This window comes from Pristis pectinata, chromosome 3 (assembly GCF_009764475.1).
Source record: "Pristis pectinata isolate sPriPec2 chromosome 3, sPriPec2.1.pri, whole genome shotgun sequence".
Taxonomy (NCBI): domain Eukaryota; kingdom Metazoa; phylum Chordata; class Chondrichthyes; order Rhinopristiformes; family Pristidae; genus Pristis; species Pristis pectinata.
The window spans coordinates 140,461,237-140,485,545 of NC_067407.1; the positions used below are offsets into that span (position 1 = coordinate 140,461,237).

The window sequence follows — 24,309 nt, forward strand, 5'->3', positions numbered from 1 at the left end:
TATTTTTTTTATATATTCACAGTAAGGCTTGAATTATTTTTCCATCTTCAGGATTTCCATGACACATCAGGGATATAATGGAGGGACAGACAGATGAAGGTGCACCATTTTCCCCTGAGGAAATGGCAAAATTGGGCTTGTTGAATACTGAAGACAACAAAATACTTTCCACCGCTTTCCTTCCCTTGGGTATATCAACTAAACAAGCCAGAAAGGTCTCAGTCTTGACCCCAGCTCTGCAGCGAGTTACTTATAAAGTCAATTAAAGTAGTGGTTACGGGTAATGTGCATCTCAAGTCCCTGCATTGGGAGCACACAGGAATCCTGTTAGCAGCAGAAGGATCACACCGATTCTCAATTCACTCACCCACCCTTTGCGTCAGACACCTCCTGCCTCCAGACTTTTACAGCGGAGTCTGCAGGCCCCACACTGGCCTCAACTCATTTCCAAGGCATCAAGGGGTATGGGAAGGTAGTGGGAAACTAGTATTGAGAGAGGGGATCAACCAAGATCATTAAGTGGTAGAGCACAGTTGGAAGGGCCAAATGGCCTACTCTTGCTCCAGTTTACTGTGACTACCCAAGGGGCTGCCTCAGAAGATGCAGGAGAATTGGTAGTTTCCCCTAGGGAAGTACCAGGCATGGTTCCCACTCATGATTCCTTAACTCTTTCTGGAACATCAGCTCAGTAATAGCCACTAAATCATACCCCTTTGTACTGATTTGTGCCACAGGTTCACTGACCTTGTTTCAAGTATTACAGACATTCAGATAAAATGCCCTTACACTTATTGTCCTTTTAGAATCAAGTAACCTTTGTGCACTTTGCTTTTGACTTTTCTGAACTCCACTCTTACTTCTCTTTTCTAACTTTTGCTCTGGTCTCTACTTTGCTCCCCTGTCTTTTTGCATGGATTCCCATCCCCCCTCCCATATTAGTTTAAACCCTAGCACCAGCAAACAATCCCCCTAGGACATTGATCCCAGTCCTGCCCAGGTGTAGTCCATCCAGTTTGTACTGGTCCTACCTCCCCCAGAACCGGTTCCAATGCCCCAGGGATCTGAAACACTCCCTCCTGCACCACTGCTCAGGCCACACATTCATCCTAACTGTGCTGCTATTCCTACTCTGACTGGCACATGGCATGGGTAGTAATCCTGAGATTACCACCTTTGAGGTCCTACTTTTCAATCCATCTCCCAGCTCCCTAAATTTGGCTTGGAGGACCTCATCCCACATTTTTTTCTATATTGTTGGTACCTACATGCACCACGACAACTGGCTGTTCACCGTCCCCTTCCAGAATATCCTGCAGCCACTCAGACATCCCTAACCCTTGCACCTAGAGGGCAACACACCAACCGAGAGTCCCATTTGCAGCCACAGAAGCTCCTGTCTATTCCCCTTACTGTGGAATCCCCGACCACTGTAGCGCAGCCACTCTTTTTCCTGCCCTCCTGTGCAGCAGAGCCACTCACGGTGCCATGATCCTGGCTTCTGCTGCCTTCCCCTGATGAGCCATCTCCCCCAGCAGTATCCAAAGCGGTGTATCTGTTTTGGAGGGAGATGACCACAGGGGACTCCTGCACTACCTCCCTGCTACTGCTCTGTCTTTCCCTAGGCCTTTAAATTGCAGCATGACCAACTCACTAAACATGCTATCCTCAGCATCGCAGATACTCCAAAGTGAATCCATGCACAGCTCCAGTGCCATCATGCAGTCTGTCAGGAACTGCAGCTGGACATTTCCTGTACACAGAGTCATCAGGGACAATGGCAGCCTCCCCGAGTTCCCACATTGGGCAGGAGAAGCATGACATAGGTCCAAGCTCACCTGGCAGGACTAAAAGGCTTTGAGAGAAAATAAAGACAGAAAAAAAAATGAACCTACCCTCACTTTACCTTAGTGTTGCTCACTCTCCTCACTGAAGCCCAGTATTCACTGAAGCCCACACTTAGAAAACCAGCAGCACTTTGACTAGACTGCAGCCCCTCTCAAAACAGCTGCTCCAAATTGGCCACTCCACTTGACCCTAACTTCTTTTTATTAGCTGCCAATAATTAGCTGCTTAGGTAATCACCTATTAACTAACAATTTGCTGACTTACACCTGAAATTCCTGCAACTGAAGCTTACGAGCAAGAAGATTTTCTTTTCAATTCTCCCACTCCACCTCACCAAAGCCTCAGCTGTCCCCCACTCTAACACTGGCCCACTCCAACAGTAGCTACTCTACTTGACCCTTCCTTCTTTTTATTGGCTACTGTTAACTAGCCAATGAGCCAATCAACTATTAACAACTTGCAAATGTGCCTCTTTTAGGCTACCTCATTAAATGTCTTTAAGACATGGTTAGATAGATTTTTGCATAGTAGAGGAATTAAGATGGACTCTGACCTCATGATCTACCTTGTTGTGACCTTGCACCTTATTGCACTGCACTTTCTCTGTAGCTGTGACACTTTACTCTGTACTGTTATTGTTTTCACCTGTACTACCTCAATGCACTCTGTACTAACCCAATGCAACTGCACTGTGTAATGAATTGACCTGTACGATCGGTTTGCAAAACAAGTTTTTCACTGTGCCTCGGTACAAGTGACAATAATAAACCAATACCAATACCTAAGGGTTACAGGGAAAAGGCAGATAGGTGGATCCGAGTCCATGGCCTGATCAGCCACAATCTTATTGAATGGCAGAGCAGGCCGAATCCTGCTCCTATTCGTTATGACTAATAGGGATCAGGGTGAAGTGTAGCCCGTGGAGCCTGGAGCTTTTACAACCCACCAAAGGGCAGCAGTGATGCTGTAAATTGACCAAGGCGCTCAGTAAATCTTGAAACAAACAGGGGAATTTAAAGAGAAAAAAATTACAAAATAGGCCATTATTAATTTGTTCAAAGGAAAATCCTTTTTTTCAATTGCATGCAGATTTCATCACTGGTGTACCATTAAGCATATTGATGTGTTTTGTTCATAATTTGCAAAAATAACCCTTTTATGTTATTTTCATCTATTTTTAAGCTTTTTTTTTTGAGGAGCCCTATGTTCAAATGTTGCCCAGAGACACCTAAATCAGGGACTCCCTGGAATGCAGCAGTAGAGCTCTTTGATACAGTGAGGACTATTTTTACATTAAATGTGTACATTAAGGAGCGGCTCTCGGTAACGAGCCCCTGGGAAGGGTTTAGCAGTGCCGTCTCTATGTTACTAGATTTGAAACCTGAACTGAGAATCCAATTGAGTTTGGAAAGATCTGTCATCGGTCAATGCGACCATGAAGCAGCTGGATTGTCATAAAGTTTTAACTGGTTCACCATTGTCTTTGGGGGAACCAAACCACTGACCTTCATACCTTCAACTCCTGAGGAGGTCCTACAGTTAGTGCCCGACAGTAGCAAAAGAAGGAAAGGTAAAAGATTAGCTGCTGTCCCACTGAATGGTGCGGGAGCCCAGAGGTCTATTCTCAGTTCCATTTCCTGCTTTCTTACGTAAGCAGAGATTTTTACCGTGGGAAGTTCTTATGAGTTGGGATGTACTGCCCACCAGTGCATAGAAGCAAAATCAAGAGTAACTTTGAAAGGCCAATTACTCAAGAAAGAGATGGACAATAAAGGGAAGTCACAGTGTTACTTGGAGAGATAATGTCAAGAGACCTGCCTGACTGATTCTGCCCAATTCGAGGGTACCTTGATAGTATAAAAGTTTTTTTTTTGTTGGGAGGGGCAGGATTTGGCACTCTGGTGGCTGGGGCAAGCATTTTGGAAACCTAAGATGTGGACGCTGAGGAGATGCTGCAGAAGAGATTCACCAGGATGCTGTCTGGATTAGAGCACAAGTAAGAGGTTAAGTTGTTTTCTCTGGAGTGTCAGAGGCTGAGAGGAGACCAGATAGAAGTTTGTAAAATTATGAACGGCATAGATAGGGTAGAGAGCCAGAGTCTTTCTCCCAGGGTAGAAATGTCAAATACGGCAGGCACGGTAGTGTAGCGGTTAGCATAATGCTTTACAGCGCCAGTGACCTGGGTTCAATTCCCACCGCTGTCTGTAAGGAGTTTGTACGTTCTCCCCGTGTCTGCTTGGGTTTCCTCCGGGTGCTCCGGTTTCCTCCCACATCCCAAAGACGTACGGGTTAGGAAGTTGTGGGCGTGCTATGTTGGCGCCGGAAGCGTGGCGACACTTGAGGGCTGCCCCCAGCACACTCTACGCAAAAAGATGCATTTCACTGTGTGTTTCAATGTACATGTGACTAATAAAGAAATCTTATCTTATCTTAGAGGACACCAATCTCAGGTGAGAGGGGGAAAGTTTGAAGGAGATGTGCAGGGCAAGTTTTTTTTAACACAGAGTGGTGAGTGCCTGGAACAGGCTGCCAGGGGTGGAGGTGGCAGCAGAGACGTTAGTGGCTTTTGAGAGGCTGTTAGATGGCACACGTGAATGTGCAGGAAATGGAGGGATGTGGATCCTGTGCAGGCAGAAGGGATGAGTTTAATTCGGCAAGTAATGTTCAGCACAGACGTGGTGGGCCGAATGGCCTGTTCCTGTGCTGTACTGATATGTGTTCGATGTTCTAAGTTGCAACTGGGGAACAATAATCCGCGCCCACTTTTCGGCCAAGAACCCTCTGCCCTGGTTCAACTCTACTGTAACCAGCCAGTCATTACTCACCAGCTGCCGGCGTTACTGTCAGTTTGTAGCCTCCGATTCTGGAGGGCGAGCGCTTCCATGACATTTGGACACTACTTTCGGTTAAAATTTTAAACTTGAGTTGTGAGGGAGGCTCCACTGCAGAGAGAAAAGGTTGCAAAAAGAGAAAGTCAGTCTCGGCCCGGACCCCCGTTTAGTGAATAAAAAAGAAATGTTTTGTGTAAAATCTGTTCACGTTGCAATAGTTCAAAGCAGAGGGTGTCCAATCCACACAGAATCTTTGCATAAATTTGCTTTCAACAATAGGCATTTCGAGCTTTGATGTCTATTGTTAGCAAGTGGGAACACGTGTCACTGACGGGAGCACAGATAAAAGTCATGACAAGAAGTAAATAAGAGCACATGGGTAACACACACACTGGCGTTCTGCCGTCAGGGCAGTGTACAGCGAAAAACAAGAGATCAAACACGACGGACAACAAACCAGATACGAATAAGGAGCGGGTACACAGATACAGTGTTCAACTGAGCAAACATCTCACAGTGAAGTCAGGTTCTCATTATTGCATGCTGCTTCCACTCAATACAAAGCTGGTCAAATTACTGTCCGTAATCACAAGACTCACGCTGAAAGTTACACATCGCTGGGTCAACCCGGGGAGGGCAAAACTTGCATTAAATCGTAGCTGGAGCAACCGAGAGGTCAATTGCAAAATGTTTGTTTTTTTTTCGCGTGTGACAACATTAGGAACCTGCCAACAAAATTATTGTCTTCGATTTTGTTTTAAATGGTTCAGGTTTACATTTTGTTTTTGAAGGGGAATGGGGGGAAAGTGTAAAAATTAAGGACATATCTTTTTCCCAATATATCTTTTTTCCCATTATTGAGCGATCCAACACCAGAGAGCATGCATTTAAGGTGAGAGGGTTAGACTCAGAAGAGACGTGAGGGGTAAATTTTTTATACTGAGAGTGGTGGATGCCTGGAATGCGTTGCCTGATAGGGTGGTGGGGGCAAATTCACTGGGGGCTTGGATGGGCACATGAATGAGAGGAAAATGGAGGGATGTGGGCCTTCTGTAGGTAGGAGGGACTAGCTATGTCGGCAGAACATTGTGGCCCGAAGGGCCTGTTCTGTGTTGTACTCTTCTATGTTCCTATAAAACTTATTTTAGCATCGGTGGAATTCGCTACATTTTTCAATGGGCGCTGGCGATCGTCCGTTCGTATGGTTTTCGTATATGTATATTCATAGTTAATGAATTGTTGTCACTTTTCAGGTCTGGCTTCGAGCTAGGGCAATGAGAGCTGCCTTTTAAGGTCGTAGGAAAATGAAATACAAAATTTAACCCATTTAACAAAAATCGTGGTTCGCTAACCAACCAATGGAAATTGACCTCTGTGCTAAAGAACCAGGAAGACCTGAAAAACGCTGGTGAAAGATCCGAGCAGGACCGCGTGGTCATCTGATAATTTGCGATAGCTTCTGTATTGAAATAAATCACGGCAATGATTTTGTTAATCTGTACACCAGGTCACACTGGCGATCTTCAAAACACGCACTGGTGTTTGGGAAGGATCCCAGCTGCAGTTTGCTGTAACAGTCACAACAGCTCAACAGGCAAGCCATTTATCAAAGTCACATGATCCACAGGTAGAGACAATGCAAGACGTTCACGGGACCTTTACAGAGAAAACGCAAGTGTTACCAGCAAACGTGCTTCTGTATAATAACCAGAATCCACCTGTATTTCACGTACACCTGTACCTACGTTGTGTTAACCCCTACTGGCTCCATTGAAGCTCCTAGGGATCAATGCATTCTGTGGGGGGTGTGAAGCGAAACTTCGATAGGGGAGGGGTGGGGGTGATACCTGTGGGACTGTAATAACCATAGAGACGGGAAACTAATGAGGAATCCTAATGAGGAAGGAAGTCATTAAGCTGGAAAGGGTACAGAAAAGATCCTCGAGGATGTTACCAGGACCGGAGGGCTTGAGTTATACGGAGAGGCTGCACAGGCCGGGACTCTTTCCCCCGGAGTGTAGGAGGCTGAAGGGTGACCTTATAGAGGTTTATAAAATCATGAGGAGCGTAGGTAAGGTGGGCGGTCATATTCTTTTTCCCAGGGTAGGGGAGTCTAAAACTAGAGGGCACGGGCTTAAGGTGAGAGGGAAAAGATTTAAAGGGGACCTGAGGGGCAACTTTTTTCACACAGAGGGTGGTGGGTTTATGGAACAAGCTGCCAGAGGAAGTGGTAGAGGTGGGTACAATAACAACGTTTAAAAGACATTTGGACAGGTACATGGATTGGAAAGGTCTAGAGGGAGATGGGCCAAAGACGGGTAATTGGGACTAGCTCAAACATCCTGGTCAGCATAGACGAGATGGGCCGGTCAGTGAACAGACGACGGGCAGAACTGGTCTTACTCTCGGTATAACCCCCGACCAACTGACCACGTTGAATGACCCCCTTCTGTGTGGGTGAGTGGTAGAATATGGGGCGGGCGAGGAGATCTATGGAAATGTACGGGGGGGGGGAATAAAGTGGGACTGGTGTGTGATCAGTGATGGCTGATGATTGATTGACGAGGCCCATTTCCATCGTGTATAACTCAGGTTTTGGTCAATCGGGCAGCTTTGGTTAAAATTGCCCCCGGTGTCCCGACCGTTCTCCCCCTTGGTTCCCCAACCCACGCCTCTCTCCGTCACTCACAAAATACAGGAATCCCTTTACATACAGGAGCACTGTAACAAACTGTACGGAAGTAAAACGATCTGACACAAATGGTAAAAAAATACTTTGATTAGAGAAATGATCGGTCACAGTAATTAGTGCCTCACATATTCATGCAGATCGAAACTGAGTTGGAGCAACCCGAGTTTCCACCCTGGCACACTCAAAGCTTGAACACAAAGACTTTTTCAGATATTTTATAATGATATTCCTATTATTTTGTAGTGTGCATGCGCAATGTGGCTCTTTACAACTTGGGTCATTTGACTGCAGCTGTTAGCTTCAAGGGACACATGCACTCGTTTTACTTCTGTGGTACTAATGTTTTTTTTACATTCTTGGTTCTACTTTCAACTGTAAAACAAAACAAACTTGATAAGTAATTCTGCTGTGTTATTTCCTTCTCGGTGGAAAGTTAGCATGCAGCCTGAAAGCGCAAGGTGCACTGAAAGCCATGCTCATCCTGAGCTAGGAGATTCGTTGCAAACTTTGTCATAACCTCATGCACAAATCCGGGTTACAATCTGAGGTTATCGAAAGAAATGTCACCTGCAAAACCATTCTTGCGTTAGCGTGAGGGACTAAAGAAAGCAGAATACCATTGTAAAATATTCTTCTTGTTTCCAAGATCAGGACAAATTTAATGCAAAGTCATACACGTTGAGCAAATGTTTACTTTAATTTTTTAATTAGCAATTTTTGTTTTGGTTAAAATATCGTTAGGTGGAAAAAAAGGATTATTACCAACCTGGGTTTTTTGTATTAAATTGGGGAAAATGTGTCCCAGAGGGAGGAGAGTCAGTTAAGTGCATCCGAATTTTCACCGACTCTTGTCCGTGACCGGGGAGAGCTGACCGCCTTCCCCCAGTCCCTGCCAGTCTTGCCGAACAGCTTTCGAATTTCCCGGCGATGGAGCGTTCCCACAGCGATGGAAAATCCGACGGTTGTTTTGAGCTGGTTAAGATCGCACGGAGCGTTCACCTCCCCCGTCACCCCCACCCTCCTCACACACACACACCACGCTGGAGTGAATAAAAGCCCCCTTAAAATCAGGGCAACTCGGTCAGCATGTGGCTCGCTGAAGATCCGCACCACTTGTGCTTTTTAACGAATCAAGCAATGAATTATTAGAAAAAAAATGTATTGCCACAGCATATGGACTAAGATTCTTCTACCGTTGACTCACTACAGCGCCTTTCAGTCAATGTTACATTCACACCGAGCTCGTTCCTTGCACAGGTTCAGCCTTTTCTGCCGCGATATTCCCTGGGCAGAATTCATACGATATTGCATACCAACGCAGAACCTAACCACTCCGCTCTTTTGTTTTAAAAGGTGCTCGCAGCTGAAAATAGATCTGACCACCCGGCTGCCGTGGGCGACTAGTTACCGGTACTGCATACAGGCCGTGACTTATGCGTTTATGTCGAACTAAATGGTGCGACGTTGGAGACACCAGAGTCTGCAGACACTGGAATCTGGAGCAACACACAATCTGCTGAAGGAACTCAGCGGGTCGGGCAGCATCTGTGGAGGGAAATGGACAGTCCACGTTTCAGGTCGAGACCCTTCATATGGACTGCAGTTGAAGGGTCTCGACCCCAAACGTCGACGGTCCATTTCCCTCCACAGATGCTGCCCGACCCGCTGAGTTCCTTCAGCAGATTGTTTCGTGCTACGCTGAAATGTATTGTTCGGGTCAATCCCCCAACCTCCGCTTCCCTCCCATGGACTAACTCGGAGTCTTCAGCCTCGAACTATCTCATCCTTTGCTGCGAGAGAGTTGCTGTGACTTCCATCTCTCGTGCGCGTCCCCGCGATTCCGCGCGATGCCAGCGGGGGAGCGGGAGCCCGGGGCGTGCACACCCACCAACCCAATCCCTCCCCTCTCCGTCTCTCAACCTCTCCCTCTTTGCATAGACTGTTGAGGGGTTTGCAGGACTGGGCCGTTCTGTCGGGATGGCCCCGAGTGCTGCTCCTTTCGGAGTCTGGAAACAAAATTTACACTTTGAAGCTGGGACTCTTCGCCGTTCCGGAAAGTGCATTATAGAGAAAAGTTTGGATCTAAACACCGCTCTCTTTTGGAAATCCCAAGGGTGCACGCCGTTACTTTAGACAGCAATCCATTCAACGCAACAGCTACACGCAACCAGGGAGCATTCCACCTTGCAAGAGTTGAAATAGTAACCCTATTCCAAAGACGCAGGGGTTAGGAAGTTGTGGGTGTGCATTATGAGGAGAGACTAAAGGAGCTTTACTCTTTGGAGAGGAGGATGAGAGGAGACGTGATAGAGGTATACAAAATATTAAGAGGAATAGTGGACAGCCAGCGCCTCTTTCCCAGGGCACCAATGCTCAACACAAGAGGGCATGGCTTTAAAGTAATGGGTGGAAAGTTCAAGGGAGATGGCAGAGGAAGGTTTTTTACCCAGAGAGTGGTTGGGGCGTGGAATGCGCTGCCTGGGGTGTTGGAGGAGGCAGGTACATTGGTCAAATTCGAGAGATTACTAGATAGGCATATGGAGGAATTTAAAATAGAGGAATATGTGGGAGGAAGGGGTCAGATAGTCTTAGGCGAGGTTTAATGGTCGGCACAACATTGTGGGCCGAAGGGCCTGTATTGCGCTGTACTGCTCTATGTTCTATGTTGGCGCCGGAGCGACACTTGCGGGCTGCCCCCAGAACACTGATGCATTTCACTGAGCAAAAGATGCATTTCAGTGTGTGTTTCGACGAACATGTGACGAATAAAGGTATCTTATTCCGGGCATCTCTCTTATGGAAAATTAAAGCGTGGTCTTATAAAAGGAAACGAGATTGCAATCCCTCATCATTCTCACTGATTTGAAAAGCACTCTCCAAACATTGCCCAGATATTGTGAAACGGAACTATCTTCCAAATCTTCCTGCTGTCTCTCTAACCCTCGCGGGGAGCTGATTACCACGATTTCGGCCTCGGAGGGATTACTTGCGCGTTTTTTTCTCCCCCCGTATCTTACTCATTCCTTCGCGGGGAGGAAATAAGGAGAATGTGTTCTCACTTGTGGGAGGATCCTTAACCAGAGGACACAGATTGGGAAAAAAAAACAATTGGCAGAGTAAGCAGTTGTGATCTGGTTTGCATTGTTTGGGCGGCCTGTAGAAGCAGACTTAATAGCAATTTCAAAAGAGAATTGGGAGATATGTAATGGAAAATTTGCAAGGAATCGCTTGAAGAGCTGGCCAGATGCACTAAGCAAATGGCCCGCTGAGCTGAGTTTAGATCCTTTGAAATTTATTTTTATATTTCTCCTATTTTCTTACGGTAGAGAAACAGGCCACTGGGTCCATCAGTTCTATGACGGCCCTCAGACCAAGTCCATAAATTCCATTCTCCCACGTATCCCTGGTAACCTACTGTCTCTCGTATAAATCCATCAGCCCCGTCAGGGAGAGTAGGTTCTCTCTCCCACACACACATGCCCATCACCTACCCCCGATTCTCCTGCTCTTTGTCCGAAATGTTCATTTAGTTTGGTTTTCCTTTTGTGTGTGGGCCAATAAAACTTCGGGGTAATTGAACTAATTAATTATTTGTACAACGCGTTCATTTAAATAAAATTCCCATTGTATAGGAACCACTAAAACCACAAGTTAATTGCATTAGCCAATTAATGTACCAGTCGGTACGTCTTGCAGAGCTGATTCACCAGGTTGTAGACTGGGATACGGCGTTTCAGCTGTGAGGAGAGACCAGATAGCTAGATGGCCGGCGAAGGAAGTGCAAAACTATAAGGAACCTGGATAGGGGAGATAATCACAACCGTGTCCCCTCACGTCAATAACCAGAGGACATGAGTGTAAAGTAAGGGGTAGGAAATATAGAGGAGATTGAGGAAGATTACTTTCACCAAGGGAGTATTTGAAATCTGGAACACACTTCCTGGGGGGCGGGTGATGCAGGCGGGTACTCACACACAATATTTAAGAAGCATTTAGGTAAACAACGAAGTTAGTACTTGGTGGCTGGCACGGACATGGTGGGCCGAAGGGCCTGCTTTCCTGCCGTGTGACTCCATGATCTTTGGGATCTGGAAACCGGAGCACCGGGGGGGGGGGGGGGGGGGGGGGGGGGGGGGGGGTGGGGGGGACCCCACACAGTCACAGGGAGAACGTGCAAACTCCACACAGACAGCGCCCAAGGTCAGGATCGAACCCGGGTCTCTGGCATGATGAGGCAGCGGCTCTACCCACCGCGCCACTGTACTCCTTTGGGCCGTGAATGAAACAATATATTTCAACGTATTATAGTCGAAATAAATGTATCATACCATTGTTAGTGGTTCCTGTACAACAGAAAGCTATCAAAAATTAAATAGCAAAACGGTGTTTTTAAAATTAATTAGATAAGCCATATGCAATTCTTTCGATTCAGAGATCCAGCTGAAGTTTTGACTTCAACAATTCCCCATGGCGAGCAACGTCTCTCCTATTTCGGTCACTGGCTGGGCGCGGTGTCCCGGCCACACCGTCTGGGGTCAGGGATTGCAGGGCTGACGGAGAACAAAAAGTCAGAGCTCCCTCGTTTTGTCACTATTGGGATTTATCCGACCGGCCTCTCTGCACTACAGTCGATTCATTTCAGACTGACAGTCTGCGCTTTGCATCTGGGAAACTGAAACTACCACTTTAATTTCGTTTACAATAAAAAATACCCATTTTATCAAAGGACTATATATCTGAAGAGTCGTCGACCTGAAATATTAACTGTTCCTTTTTCCACAGATGCTGTTTGTCTTACTCTTCTATCACACTCTGCCTTTATGTAACGCAACTCTGATTTGGCAAACAGTATATCAAGTGACCAATTCCACACAGGTCATTTTATGACAATGGGTGCGATCCAGACGTATGTGTATCCACGCACTTCAATGCCATTACAGGTACTGTATTCTATCCAGAATTGAAAAATATCGTGAAAGAGCAGAAGTAGAAACTGACTAAACAGTGATCAATTTGAATTGTTTAATGCCGCAGAATGCCCTCTGGTTTCTTAAATGTTGTTTCTGGAAAGTTTGCAAAGAATGGCAAATGCACAAAAGTTATTTCGCCCTGTTTAAACGCAGGGCCGCTCGGATGCTGCCCGCTCCTATAGAATCTGTGTGGTAAATGGAGAGAAAATACATTGTAAATTACCAAAATTCAATTCTGAGCAAGGCGCCGGGGAAGGGAGGTCGCCCTCCCGCTGCAGAGTTCTCAAAGCGTTACACTGTCAAACCAAATGTCACTGTGATGTTATAACGCGGTGGTATCGATGAATGGATTACTCCAGGGTTTACACATCCTGCTGGGAATACTTATTACCGTCATCAAATCGCAACCAATAGCAGAAAGATAAGCAATGCAATTAAATTATTCTGTTATTAAGACACACGTTCCTTGTACCTATTGAGAGAGAGGTTACACTGAGCATGGTTTCACTCGCTGCCGCTCCGGGAAGGGTTTATCGCGGTGGGAGATGGCACTGGGATGTACAGGAGCGGTTGGCCGAGAGCACGGACTTGCCAACAGCACCGGTTCTGCGCCACCTCGGGGAGTGGCGGCGTGCGGAGAAGGCATTACCTTGAGCGTCCACCGACGCGGCAAACAGAGCTGCAAGGGCAGCAGCGATCGCGAGGCACAGCCTGCTCTTCATATTCGCTCGCTGCACTCACGGGAACATGAATGGATCTGGAGAGAGAAGGAGATACCGCATCAGCGACGGGGCAGAGGGACCCCAGCAGTGGAACGGCCTCCTGAGTGGCAGCACCAGCCGTGGGGAGTCAGAGTGGGCTTCACACACACTCACACTCACACACTCACACACACTCCCTCTCACACACACACACCCACACACACACCCTCACACACTCACACTCACACACACACCCTCACACACACTCACACACACTCCCTCACACACACACTCACCCTCACACTCACACACTCACCCTCATACACACACACTCACACACACCCTCACACACACACACTCACATTCACACAAACTCACTCACACACACTCACACTCACACACACACGCCGACAGACACACACCCTCACACACACACTCCCTCACACACACACTCACACACACACGCCGACACACACTCACCCTCACACACACACTCCCTCACACACACACACTCACACACACACGCCGACACACACGCACCCTCACACACACACATTCACACACACACTCCCTCACACACACACTCATACTCACACACACACTCCCTCACACACAACACTCACCCTCACACACACACATGCACACACACTCCCTCACACACACACACTCACACACACATGCTCACACATACACACGCTCACACATATACTCACACACTCACACACACACAACCCCACACACACACTCACGCACACACACACACACATTTACACATACACACACACTCACAGACACACCTACAGATACACACATGGACACAAACACACACAGAGACGCACACAGATATTCATATACACACATTCACTCACATACAGACACACAACACACACACACACATGTACACGCGTAAAGAAACACACACACTTTCTCTCACAAACATACAAATACCCTCACGCATTCAGACAGGCGCGCCCAGAGGAACAACCACTCACACTTCAGTTCGGACAGCGGTAAGGGACTATTACAAATTTACGCCCAAAATTCGGTCTGGGGGAAGTCATCGACCGGAAACGTCGACTCTGCTCCTTCCACCACCACAGAAGTTGACTCACCTGCTGAATACTCCCGCATTCCATGTTTTAAACCCCAAAACACAAACCCGCTTAAAGAGAGGTTTGGATTGAACAATAAATAATTCACATAGTTTCAGCCCCAAAACACACTGCCCAAACTACAGACCGGAGTGTTGGATCGATGGTGGGGTTTATACAGGTCCGAAGCCTGTGCCGTTCTCTGCTGCGGACACTGAAGGCTTAGGGAATTGTCAGGGACCTGGGCCGGTTCGGGCGTGGGGAGGTCGCGCCTGACCCGCACCCCCAAATCTCCAACCTTCACTTCGAATAACTCGGGCTTCGCGTACATAGACGAGCAACCTCGGCGCCGATATGTCCATCCTCACCGACCACGGCCCCAGTTGAGTTATCGGTTGAGGTGCCCCCAGCGACCGAGATAAAACGGAACGGAGGAGACACAAGCGGCCCAGTGTCCGTTTCCATTTCATGAGGAGACTTCACGTCGTGGTTCTATGGGTGACTGTGCGGCTAGAAGCGCCGACCGTCAGATGTAACCTTAACCCCCGGCCATCCCTGATCGCCCGGGTGAATGTGAAGGACCCCGCGCTCTGTTTGGAGAACTGGGATCGAAATCGGTTTATTATTGGCACATGTACCGAGACACAGCGGAAAAACCTGCTTATGCAAGCCGTCTATACAGATCTCTTCGAAACATAAGTAATCCAGGGAGTACAGAGAATCAAAATCAGGTCTGTTATCACCGTCTTATATGATGTGAACTATGTTGTTTTGCGGCACTAGTGCAGCGCAAAGGCATAAAAGAACTATGTCACAAAGTAAATAGTGAAAAAAGGTAGTGTTCATGGGTTCATGGACCGTTCAGAAATAAGAGGGGAAGAAGCCGTTCCTGAATGAAAAAAAGCAGTAACAGAATGCAGAATAAAGTGTTACAGAGAAAATGCAGTGCAGGCAGGCAATAAGGTGCAAGGTCATGACCAGGTCCTTCTCTCATGAAGAGTTCTCTCAATCATTCTGAACTGTCCTCCCTTGAAAGGACATTATACCATAAGGATGAACTCTTGATCTCTCAGCCGACCTCATTGTGGTCCATGCACCTTATTGTCTGCCTGCACTGCACTTTCTCTGTAACTGTAACACTACATTCTTCATTCTGTTATTGTTTTCGTAGAACATACACAGAACAGCACAGCACAATACAGGCCCTTCGGCCCACAATGTTGTGCCGACCTTTAAACCTCACCTAAGACTATCTAACCCCTTCCTCCCACATATCCCTCTATATGCTAAATTCCTCCATATGGTTATCTAGTAATCTCTTGAATTTGACCAATGTACCTGCCTCCACCACCACCCCAGGCAGCGCATTCCGTGCCCCAACCACTCTCTGGGTAAAAACCTTCCTCTGATATTTCCTTTTGTACTACCTCAATGTACTGATGTTTTGAAATGACCTGTATGGATGGCAAAGCTTTTCACCGTATCTTGGTACATATGACAATAACAGAGGAATTACCAAGACCAACGACAAGCAGGATCACCAAAATAGCTCAGCTGGCTGGTCATTAGCTCTCTGTTTGAAGGAGTTTTCTGTGTGCAAATTGGCTGCCCTGCCCATCTCAGAAGAGTAAGGAGTTTCAGACCATTCCAGCTTGCATCTACACATGAGGTGTGGGTTGCCAACTCTCCTGGATTGTACAGGAGTCGCCAAGAACTCAGCATTAATCTCCCTGGCATGGTTGCACGCCAACCAGGAAAAGTTATTAGAGCATTAAGAAAATAATTTAGCTCTGTGTTGAAATATTGTGGGATCAGGGCTATTTAACTAGCTGGGGTGGTTGGAGCAGAAATCGAATCACTTGGAACATTTCTTGTCAGAACTGAGGTGTGACAGCCAGTGACACAGAAGAGAAGACCACATTGGATTATTGTCCGTCTCCAAGATAAAGTCCAAGCACATCCAACCACACGCTGAGAAACATGAAGCAGCCCGAGAACACTGGCAGGAGCTCACCTCCAGTGGGAAAACGTCGGATTCTATTCCTTGCAGTGTGCCAGGGAACGAGGAGAGAAACCAAAACTGAGAGGGACACTGTTATAGTTCTGGTCACCTGCTATAGGGAAGATGCCATAAATCTGGAAAGAGTGCGGAGGAGATTTACGCGGACTCAAGGGATGGGGTTATGTAGAGAGGTTCAGCAGGTTGGGACTTTATTCATTGGAATGTAGGAGAATGAGGGGTGATCTTACAGAGGTGTATAAAATCATGAGGGGCTTAGATAAGGTGAATGTGCACAGTCGTTTTTCCCAGGGTTGGGGAATCAAGAACTAGGGGGCACAGGTTTAAGGCAAGAGGGGAAAGATTTAATAGGAACCTGAGGGGCAACTTTTTCACCCAGAGGTTAGTCAGTATATGGAACGAGCTGCCAGAGGAAGTGGTTGAGGCAGGTACATTTTCAACATTTGAAGGGAACTTTGACACGTACACGGATAGGAAAGGTTTAGAGAGATATGGGCCAAATGTGGGGAAATGGGGCTACCTTAGATGGGAGTTTTGGTCAGCATGGACCAGTTGGGCTGAAGGGTCTGTTTCTGTGCTGTAGGACTCCATGACTATATGACTGTTATGGGAAAGTCTCATAGAGGATCAGACAGAGAGAGGTGGAGAAACACCATGTATGGGGGAGTGAGGAGAGTTCAAATTAAAGCCTTTGGTAATGAGTGGGATCTTGCTGTGTGCAAACCAACAGCTGCGTTTCCTACCTTAGGACTGTGACCACACATTTGGCTGTAAAATGTTTTGGGATTCCAAGACCGTGCAAGGCAGGATTTTCCTCTTCATTACCATTGAGAGCCTCAGGGGAGGATATCATTCTGAGCACAACCAAGGGTGTTACAGAAAAAAGAGAGAGACCTTGTTGACACTAATGGAATTGGAATTGGTTTACTATTGTCACGTCTACTGAGATACAGTGAAAGCTTTTGCCATCCAGATAGATTATTCTATATACAAGTACATTGAGGTAGTTAAAAGGAAAACAGAATGCAGAATAGAGTGTTGCAGTTACAGAGGAAGTGTAGTGCAGGCAGACAAGGTGCACAGCCATGAAGGAGTGGTCTGGGGAACATAGAGGAAAAGAATTGTGCAGGAGGACTATTGCTGATCTTGGAGTGTGAGGGAACGCTTCATATATCCTGGTACCTCCTAAGAGAAGACTAGATAATGTAGAGCTTCCAAAACATCTTATGTAACATCAGACTGATGCAAACCCTAACATCGTTTAAATTGCTGTTGGATTCAGTTGGGCAAACTGGAAACCTTTCTGCCTGACTACACATTTCAACAGAACACCATCCAGCTTGAAGCTCACCTGGGAACAGACGAAGTAGTGTCATATGTTTGTACTGAGGGGTGAGAGGGAAGGATCCACTGGGTTTAATCTTCATTGTCTGGTTGCCATCTTTTGACAGAACCTGGAAAATGCAGTTCTTTGCTTTTCGTTTGATGCCTTAACAGTAACAGCATCTCTGCCCCCTTCCACACTCACACTCCTATTCACACAAACACACTCGCACACACACGTGCACACAGCTGCATGCACACACATATACACTCACACATGTTAATAACATATTCTCACACACAAACCCACACTGCCAGACACACATGTACACACACATTCACACGCACACACACACACACACACACACACACACACTCACCCACACACACAAAGACTCATATCCAGACACACACACACACACACACACACAAACAATTGCAGACACTCTTTCCCATACAATCAATACAGTAAGACTCATATACACTCACATAAACAGCACAACTGCACATATACACTCACAGGTACACAGTCACACGTGCACAACCAAACTCACTCACACATATCACATAGACACAGATTTACACACACATGCACATATCCATACACTCACAGTCATAAAATGCCAGCTTCATACATGTCTGAATACGTACAAACACACACTCATGCACACTTCCAACACTCAAGGTAATCTACATATATCTCCACACAAAAGCCTGAGGAACTGGATCATACCTACACACACATCACACAAGTACACATTCTCAGGCCTATTGAAATCCCATATCTTTCCCTCACAAAAAGTGTGGAGATTGAGTTTAAGGATTGTGAAATGGGGTGATTTTGTTCCAATTTAATTGTAACGTGCCTGTGGCTTTGGCTTATCCCTTGCAGAAATATTGGAATAAAGTGCCCAAGGTCATTGGTGAGATATCGTACATTTACCAGAGACAACCTGACCCTTAAAGCTTGTTGTTGATCACTCTAACTCCGTAAAAGGTAAAAGCTGTATTCATGTGACTCTGCTCGATTTTACCGGATAACGCTGGCCATTGAGTAATTTATTTCACAGTTTAAATGGCTGCAATCCACCAGACAACAAATCCATTTTCAGGCATAGTGAAACCCCATTTCTATCCCTCACAAAAAGTGTGGAGATTGAGCTAAGGATTGTGAAAAGGGGTGATTTTGTTCCAATTTAACTGTAACGTGCCTGTGGCTTTGGCTTATCCCTTGCAAAGAAGCTGCAAAGTTGGGCAAGGAATCTTATCTTCTTCCTTCACAAGATACCACCTGTAACCAACTCTACACATACACACACACACACACAGATACACACACACACACACACACACACACAGATACACACACACACAGATACACACACACAGATACACACACACAGATACACACACACACACAGATACACACACACTGATACACACACAGAAACACGCACACACAGATACACATACAGATACACACACACAGAAATACACACACACACTGATGCACACACATACACACACACACAGATACACACACATACAGAAAAACACACATACACACATACAAAACCACATACCAACGCACACATGTAAGGATCCAGACACACGTTTTACAGACAGACATCTGAACTCTGATCAGAAACAGGAATTCCACCTGAATCCTCACCCTTCTCATTCCGACCTTGGGTGCTGGAGCCAATTATAATTCAGAGAGCTGGACAGGGAGTGTGGGATCCTTTGTGGGTGCGTAGATTACCCACTGATAACTAACCAGAGTCAGAACAAATAACTGCGGTATTTATATTGCACTTTCCTTGGGCAAAGTGTAGCACAGCCAATTAACTTCATCCAGAGCACAGTCACTATTGCAATGTAGGAATTACAATGGCCAACTTGAGCACAGCAAGATCCCACAAACAGCAGCATGCCGATAACAAGATGACCTACTGGCCAGTTGTCCCAAGGCACAAGTGGAACTAGTGGCTGCTCCTTTATTTTGCAAATAGCCCCGGGAATGTTTACATCCAACGGGACCTGGGTTTCACGTCGCGCTGACCCTGCTGCTCCCCCTCAGTACTGCACCAGCGGGGTCGGCCTGGAGAACAAATTCACGTCTCCGTAGTGAGACGTGAAACCACTGCTTTCCAGAAACTTCCACCAAATGAGCCAAGAGCGGCTACTGAAGAGGCTGGGATGAAAAAAGTCAGTCACCAGCCTTAATCCTTTCTTTAAAGAAACAACAGAGTGAGTAACGTATTCCGAGTCAATTCTGTCATCAAGGTTAATCCCAAACCAGCCTGAATGTAATGCGTAAGAAAACATTCAATGACTTTCAACCACAAAGTGATCCGTGTAAGTAAGACTCTGTCTATACTTCTCTCTGCTTTGGGAAAGCAGCCAACATAGTCAAAGACCCCACCCACCCCAGACATTCTCCCTTCTCTCCTCTCCCATCAGGCAAAAGATACAAAAACCTGAAAGCACGTACCACCAGGCTCGACAGCTTCTATCTTGCTGTTATAAGGCTATTGAACAGTCCCCTAGATGGACTTTTGACCTCACAATCTACCTCGTTATGGCCTTTGCACCTTATTGTCTGCCTGCACTGCACTTTCTCTACAACTGTAACACGTTATTCCACATTCTGTTATTGTTTTCCCTTGTACTACCTCAATGTACTGTGTAAAGAATTGATCTGTATGAACAGTTTGCAAAACAAAGTTTTTCACTGTACCTCGGTACATGTGACAATAATAAACTGATTTACCAATTTAGTCTACCAATTTCAAATGCATCCTGTGGGTGAATACTAAGCAGGGATCAATGAAGAGGCAGGCGCCTGTTTAAGTAAAGACCCACATCCAGGACCGGAGGTATAATCGCAGTGATATGTCTATGAGCCCCGCTTCGCTCTTTGCAATCTCCGTCCACGAGGGGCTACCCAACGAGAGGGCACAGGGTCGAAATCTGTGAGACACAGTGTATGAGCTTCCTGGACTTGGGGCGGGGGGCGGTGTGCGGAATTGGCCATTTCGGGTCCAGAGAGGGGAGGGGGTGGTTTCGGGGACTGTTCCCTCAGGGGCAGTAGAATGGTGTGTGCTGTCCAGGGCTTTAGAATGGAAGGAGAAAAAAAATCTTATTTCATCAGTGGAGATTCGATCACTTAACATCGTTCGCTTGCAACGGATACGGAGGGGGATTTTTTTTTATCTCAAAGATCATGATGTGGAAAGTTCTGAGCTCCCGCACAATTGCGAACTTTGTAAATTAACACCGTTCACCCAGGAATAAAACCCGCCGCTCTGGTCGTTCGCCACGTCGGGTTGTCTAAAATTGAAAGGTTTGGGGGGTGAGAATCCAATTTAAGATGTGCCCTCCTTACCTCGCCGACTCACCTGTACTCTGTGCGCAGACAACCCCGACTGCCGGCGCGCAGACGAATTTTGGAAATAATGTGATCCGTGCGGGAGAATTTTTTTAAAAATCGGATTTTCAGGGGCTGGGGGAAGATGAGTGAAGGGAAGGGGTTTACAGTTCCAAGAATGTTTTGTGAGCCTGCTGATCTGTGTTTTTGTAAGGGAGGCAATAAATGTACAAATCACACTCCAGCCCGGTGCAGTGGGAATCGCACGTGTATGTTAACCAGAAACAAACTGTCATGGAAAATGCAAAGCACTTGGCTCAACCAGATGGACGCTTGCAGGCCAGATCCACCAGGGATTGCTAGTTTTCACCCCCGTCTCCCCAGTCCCCGTCTCGTGTGTCTGCCCGAAATTATCCTGAGCTCACCAAGAGCTTCCAGCGCCCTCTGGGGAGATCTCTCTGAAATCCTCCAGCAACTATCTGTGGATTTCACTGCCGCAATGAGCGCAGTTCTTTCCCCTGTCCGACGGGTGAATCCTTCAATCTCCCCTCTCACACACACAACAGCCCGCCAGATCTGTAAAACGCGGCTTGAGGTCCGTTCCTTCCTGCGCGGATCTGCTGAACGCCGGACTCCAAGCCGGAGACCACAGGGCGGGCCGCTGATACCGGGCCAGATGCGTGCAAAGGCGGAGATACATCGATGTCACAAAAACTGAGTCCAAATGTTAACCTCTCCTCGTTCGCCTCTTTGTGGTGAATCTGACCGACAGCGGTTGCTTCAAATATCCAGGGGTATATACCTAAATAAATCTGCTAGCATCTACCCTCAGGTCTGCCGCCCCTCCTCGCCTCTGCCGCCTCCCCGGGTGACCTCGAAACCATGTCATCATTTGCGCTAGGTCTCGACTGCAAGGTGACAACGGTACTCTGGAGGTACTCGCTCACTCAACGGCGCCGTGAAGAAACGATGGGCTCATCCCTGCATCCACCCGGGGAGGGCATCGGTTGAGGGTAAGGGAGGACAGGAGAACTGAGGAAGATTCCCCGCCCCCTCCCCCGGGGTAGGGGGTCGGAATCTGGAACGCAGAGGCTGGTGGAAGCAGAGACACACACCACTTCAGAAGTATCTGGACGGGCACTTGAATCGCCAAGGTATAGACGGCTATGCACCGAGTGCTGGTCAGTGGGATTAATATAGAAGGGTAACGGGCGGTCGGCAGGGATCTAGTGGGCCGAAGGGTCTGTTTCTGTGATGCGTGACTCTATGACACGCCCTGTTCCCAAGAAAAGCCCCATTTAGGGACTCAACACCACAAATACATACACAATGCCCAAATTCCACAGGTCGGGATATACAAGAGGCTGCGTCTGGATATTCAACTGCTGTAGCCATCGTTACGGTATGGTAGATTGGTAAACAGCACCCAAGGAGCCCATTCGGCCCGTCGGCTCGATGTGTCCCACTCCCCCCTCTCCCCAGTCCAGTCCAAACCAAAACCATTTACTGCGTAAGAAAACAAAACTTTCCTCGTGAAATAATTCATTAAGAAATATTCCTTGAGAAACAATGAAGGTAGCAAACCAAACACAAATTCCGCTTTTCCCAGTGAAAGTCGGCGTTGTGCTTGAACTACCTTAGAAAGGATGGACGCAAAAACCTCAAACTTCAAATGGAGAAGTGTTTCTTCAGTAAGTTGACTTTCAGGGAGTTCAGAGCCCGGAGCCAAGTCCAAAATGGTGCTAGACCGCCGCCTGGCGGCCCCACCGCGACTCTGCGCCCCTGTCCCGTCCCAGACTCCGGGACACCCGAGCGGACAGGAGGGAGGACTCGGTCGGTGGGGGTTCCCGGGACTCTCGGCCTGGTGTGCAGACCGAAGTATCGCACGTTACTGAGTCCTTGCAACGCGCACAATGCACTCTCGGCCAGTCCGGGACACCAGGCAGAACTTTCTCTCTCTACAATAAATAGGTCGAGTCACATTATTTTAAGACAATCCACTTCATCCTCTATCTCCAGGTTACAATAGACTTTAACTCGAGATATTATGAAAAGTATTAATTTTAAAAATTGTAATTAGAGGCGGTGAATGACATTAATCGTTTTCCTTTGATCCACCCGTGACTGTTCTACCGTCCATTTCTGCCAAGGTCTGCGTATGTCTGCGTGGGCTTGTGTTTAGATGTGTGTGTGTGTGTGCGCGCCTGCACATCAGACTGCGTGGGGCTGTGTATGCCTCGTCTGGTGTGGGTTTGCCATACCTGCGTCGGGTTTTGTCAGTGTGAGTGAGTCATCACCTGCACCCCTGTGTTAAACGCAGAGCTTTGGACCTGGTTCTGACGCTTTAGTCTCCCCGTCTCACCAGCCCACCCCGGGGGCAGCCTGCAACCCACCTCATCCCGCCGTACCCTCTGCCGCACTCGGAGTTGGTCTGGGTTCCAATCGGGGACGACGTCGGTTCTCTGCATGCTACATTACACAGCAGTACTCCCCCAGGAAGTCTCTCCCCCAGCAGTCTGTCTGCAACTGGTTCCGAACCCCACCAAATAATTAAAGTGCGCTCCCCGGACCATGGAACAAATTATTTTTAATTCACAAATATGCACGGCTGGCTTCAAAACAACACGGGACAAGACAGCGGAACCAACTCTCTACAGCTTTGCAACCCTACCTCGCCTGTAACTAAATTCCAAAAGAAAACCAATTATGCTCATGCACAAAATTATCTGACTCCACAAAACCCAGTGTTTAAATAGACATTCATTGCAACGTTGAGGTCTAATTAAAATGCTAAATGTAACTGGATATATGAACAATGCAACGATATTCTGCGAAAAATAATATCTTTTTACACATTAAATCTTACGAGAGAGAAATCCTTTGTAGAAAGTCGATTGCAAATGAAGTCTAGCGTTAAAGGCGCAAATGCAAACCTGTGCTGAGAGGGGAATCCGGCCGCGGTGGGAACTGGCTTTGAGTCGCTGGGATGGGGGGGAAATCCTGGTGTCTTTAAATTGTTCCGAAGTCCGCTCTCTCTCTCTCTCTCTCTCTCTCTCTCTCTCCCGGAGAGTGGGACGATCCTATCCAGGAAAGCCCAGCTTAATACCCACCTACTCCTCTGCCCATGCAATAGCAAAAAAATGCAGCTTTCGTAAGGTGTTACGACATGGGTCTGGTGGAGAAAGGAAGGGGGGGGGGAGAGAACGCAAAAGCAGAGGAAAATGAATGTCATAGTCTGATATATGTAATATCTGATTTGACAGAGCGTTGCCAGCGCCCCGCATTTTTGTCTAACGTAACCGCATTCCAATTCTACTAAGATCATTATATTCACAAAAAAAAAATCCTCTTAACCAAGATCTCAAACTCCTAAGGCACAGCTCGGGTTGACCCCGAGGTCGTCGGAAGCATCCTTAACGATAACGAGTGTCACCTCACTGAGCAGAGGAGAGCTCTGGTTTCCCTT

At 47.1% G+C, this 24,309-nt stretch overlaps 1 protein-coding gene across 6 annotated transcripts in view; it reads right to left on the minus strand.

The window, feature by feature from the left end:
- LOC127568808 (collagen alpha-1(XII) chain-like) overlaps positions 1–23,893 on the minus strand; it is a 275,536-nt gene extending 251,643 nt beyond the window's left edge. For 3 of the 6 annotated variants that reach the window (XM_052012992.1, XM_052012989.1, XM_052012993.1), the window contains exons 1-3: positions 23,777–23,893; positions 12,988–13,095; positions 4,671–4,787 (exon numbers count right to left, since the gene is read on the minus strand). In XM_052012992.1, the coding sequence (XP_051868952.1) occupies positions 4,671–4,787; positions 12,988–13,060 (190 nt within the window). In that variant the 5' untranslated portion in view covers positions 13,061–13,095; positions 23,777–23,893. Of the gene's footprint in view, positions 1–4,670; positions 4,788–12,987; positions 13,096–21,268; positions 21,374–23,236; positions 23,324–23,776 lie in introns of those variants that run through there. The other 3 variants (XM_052012990.1, XM_052012991.1, XM_052012994.1) reach the window with 3 other exon arrangements.
- Positions 23,894–24,309: the final 416 nt, after the last annotated feature.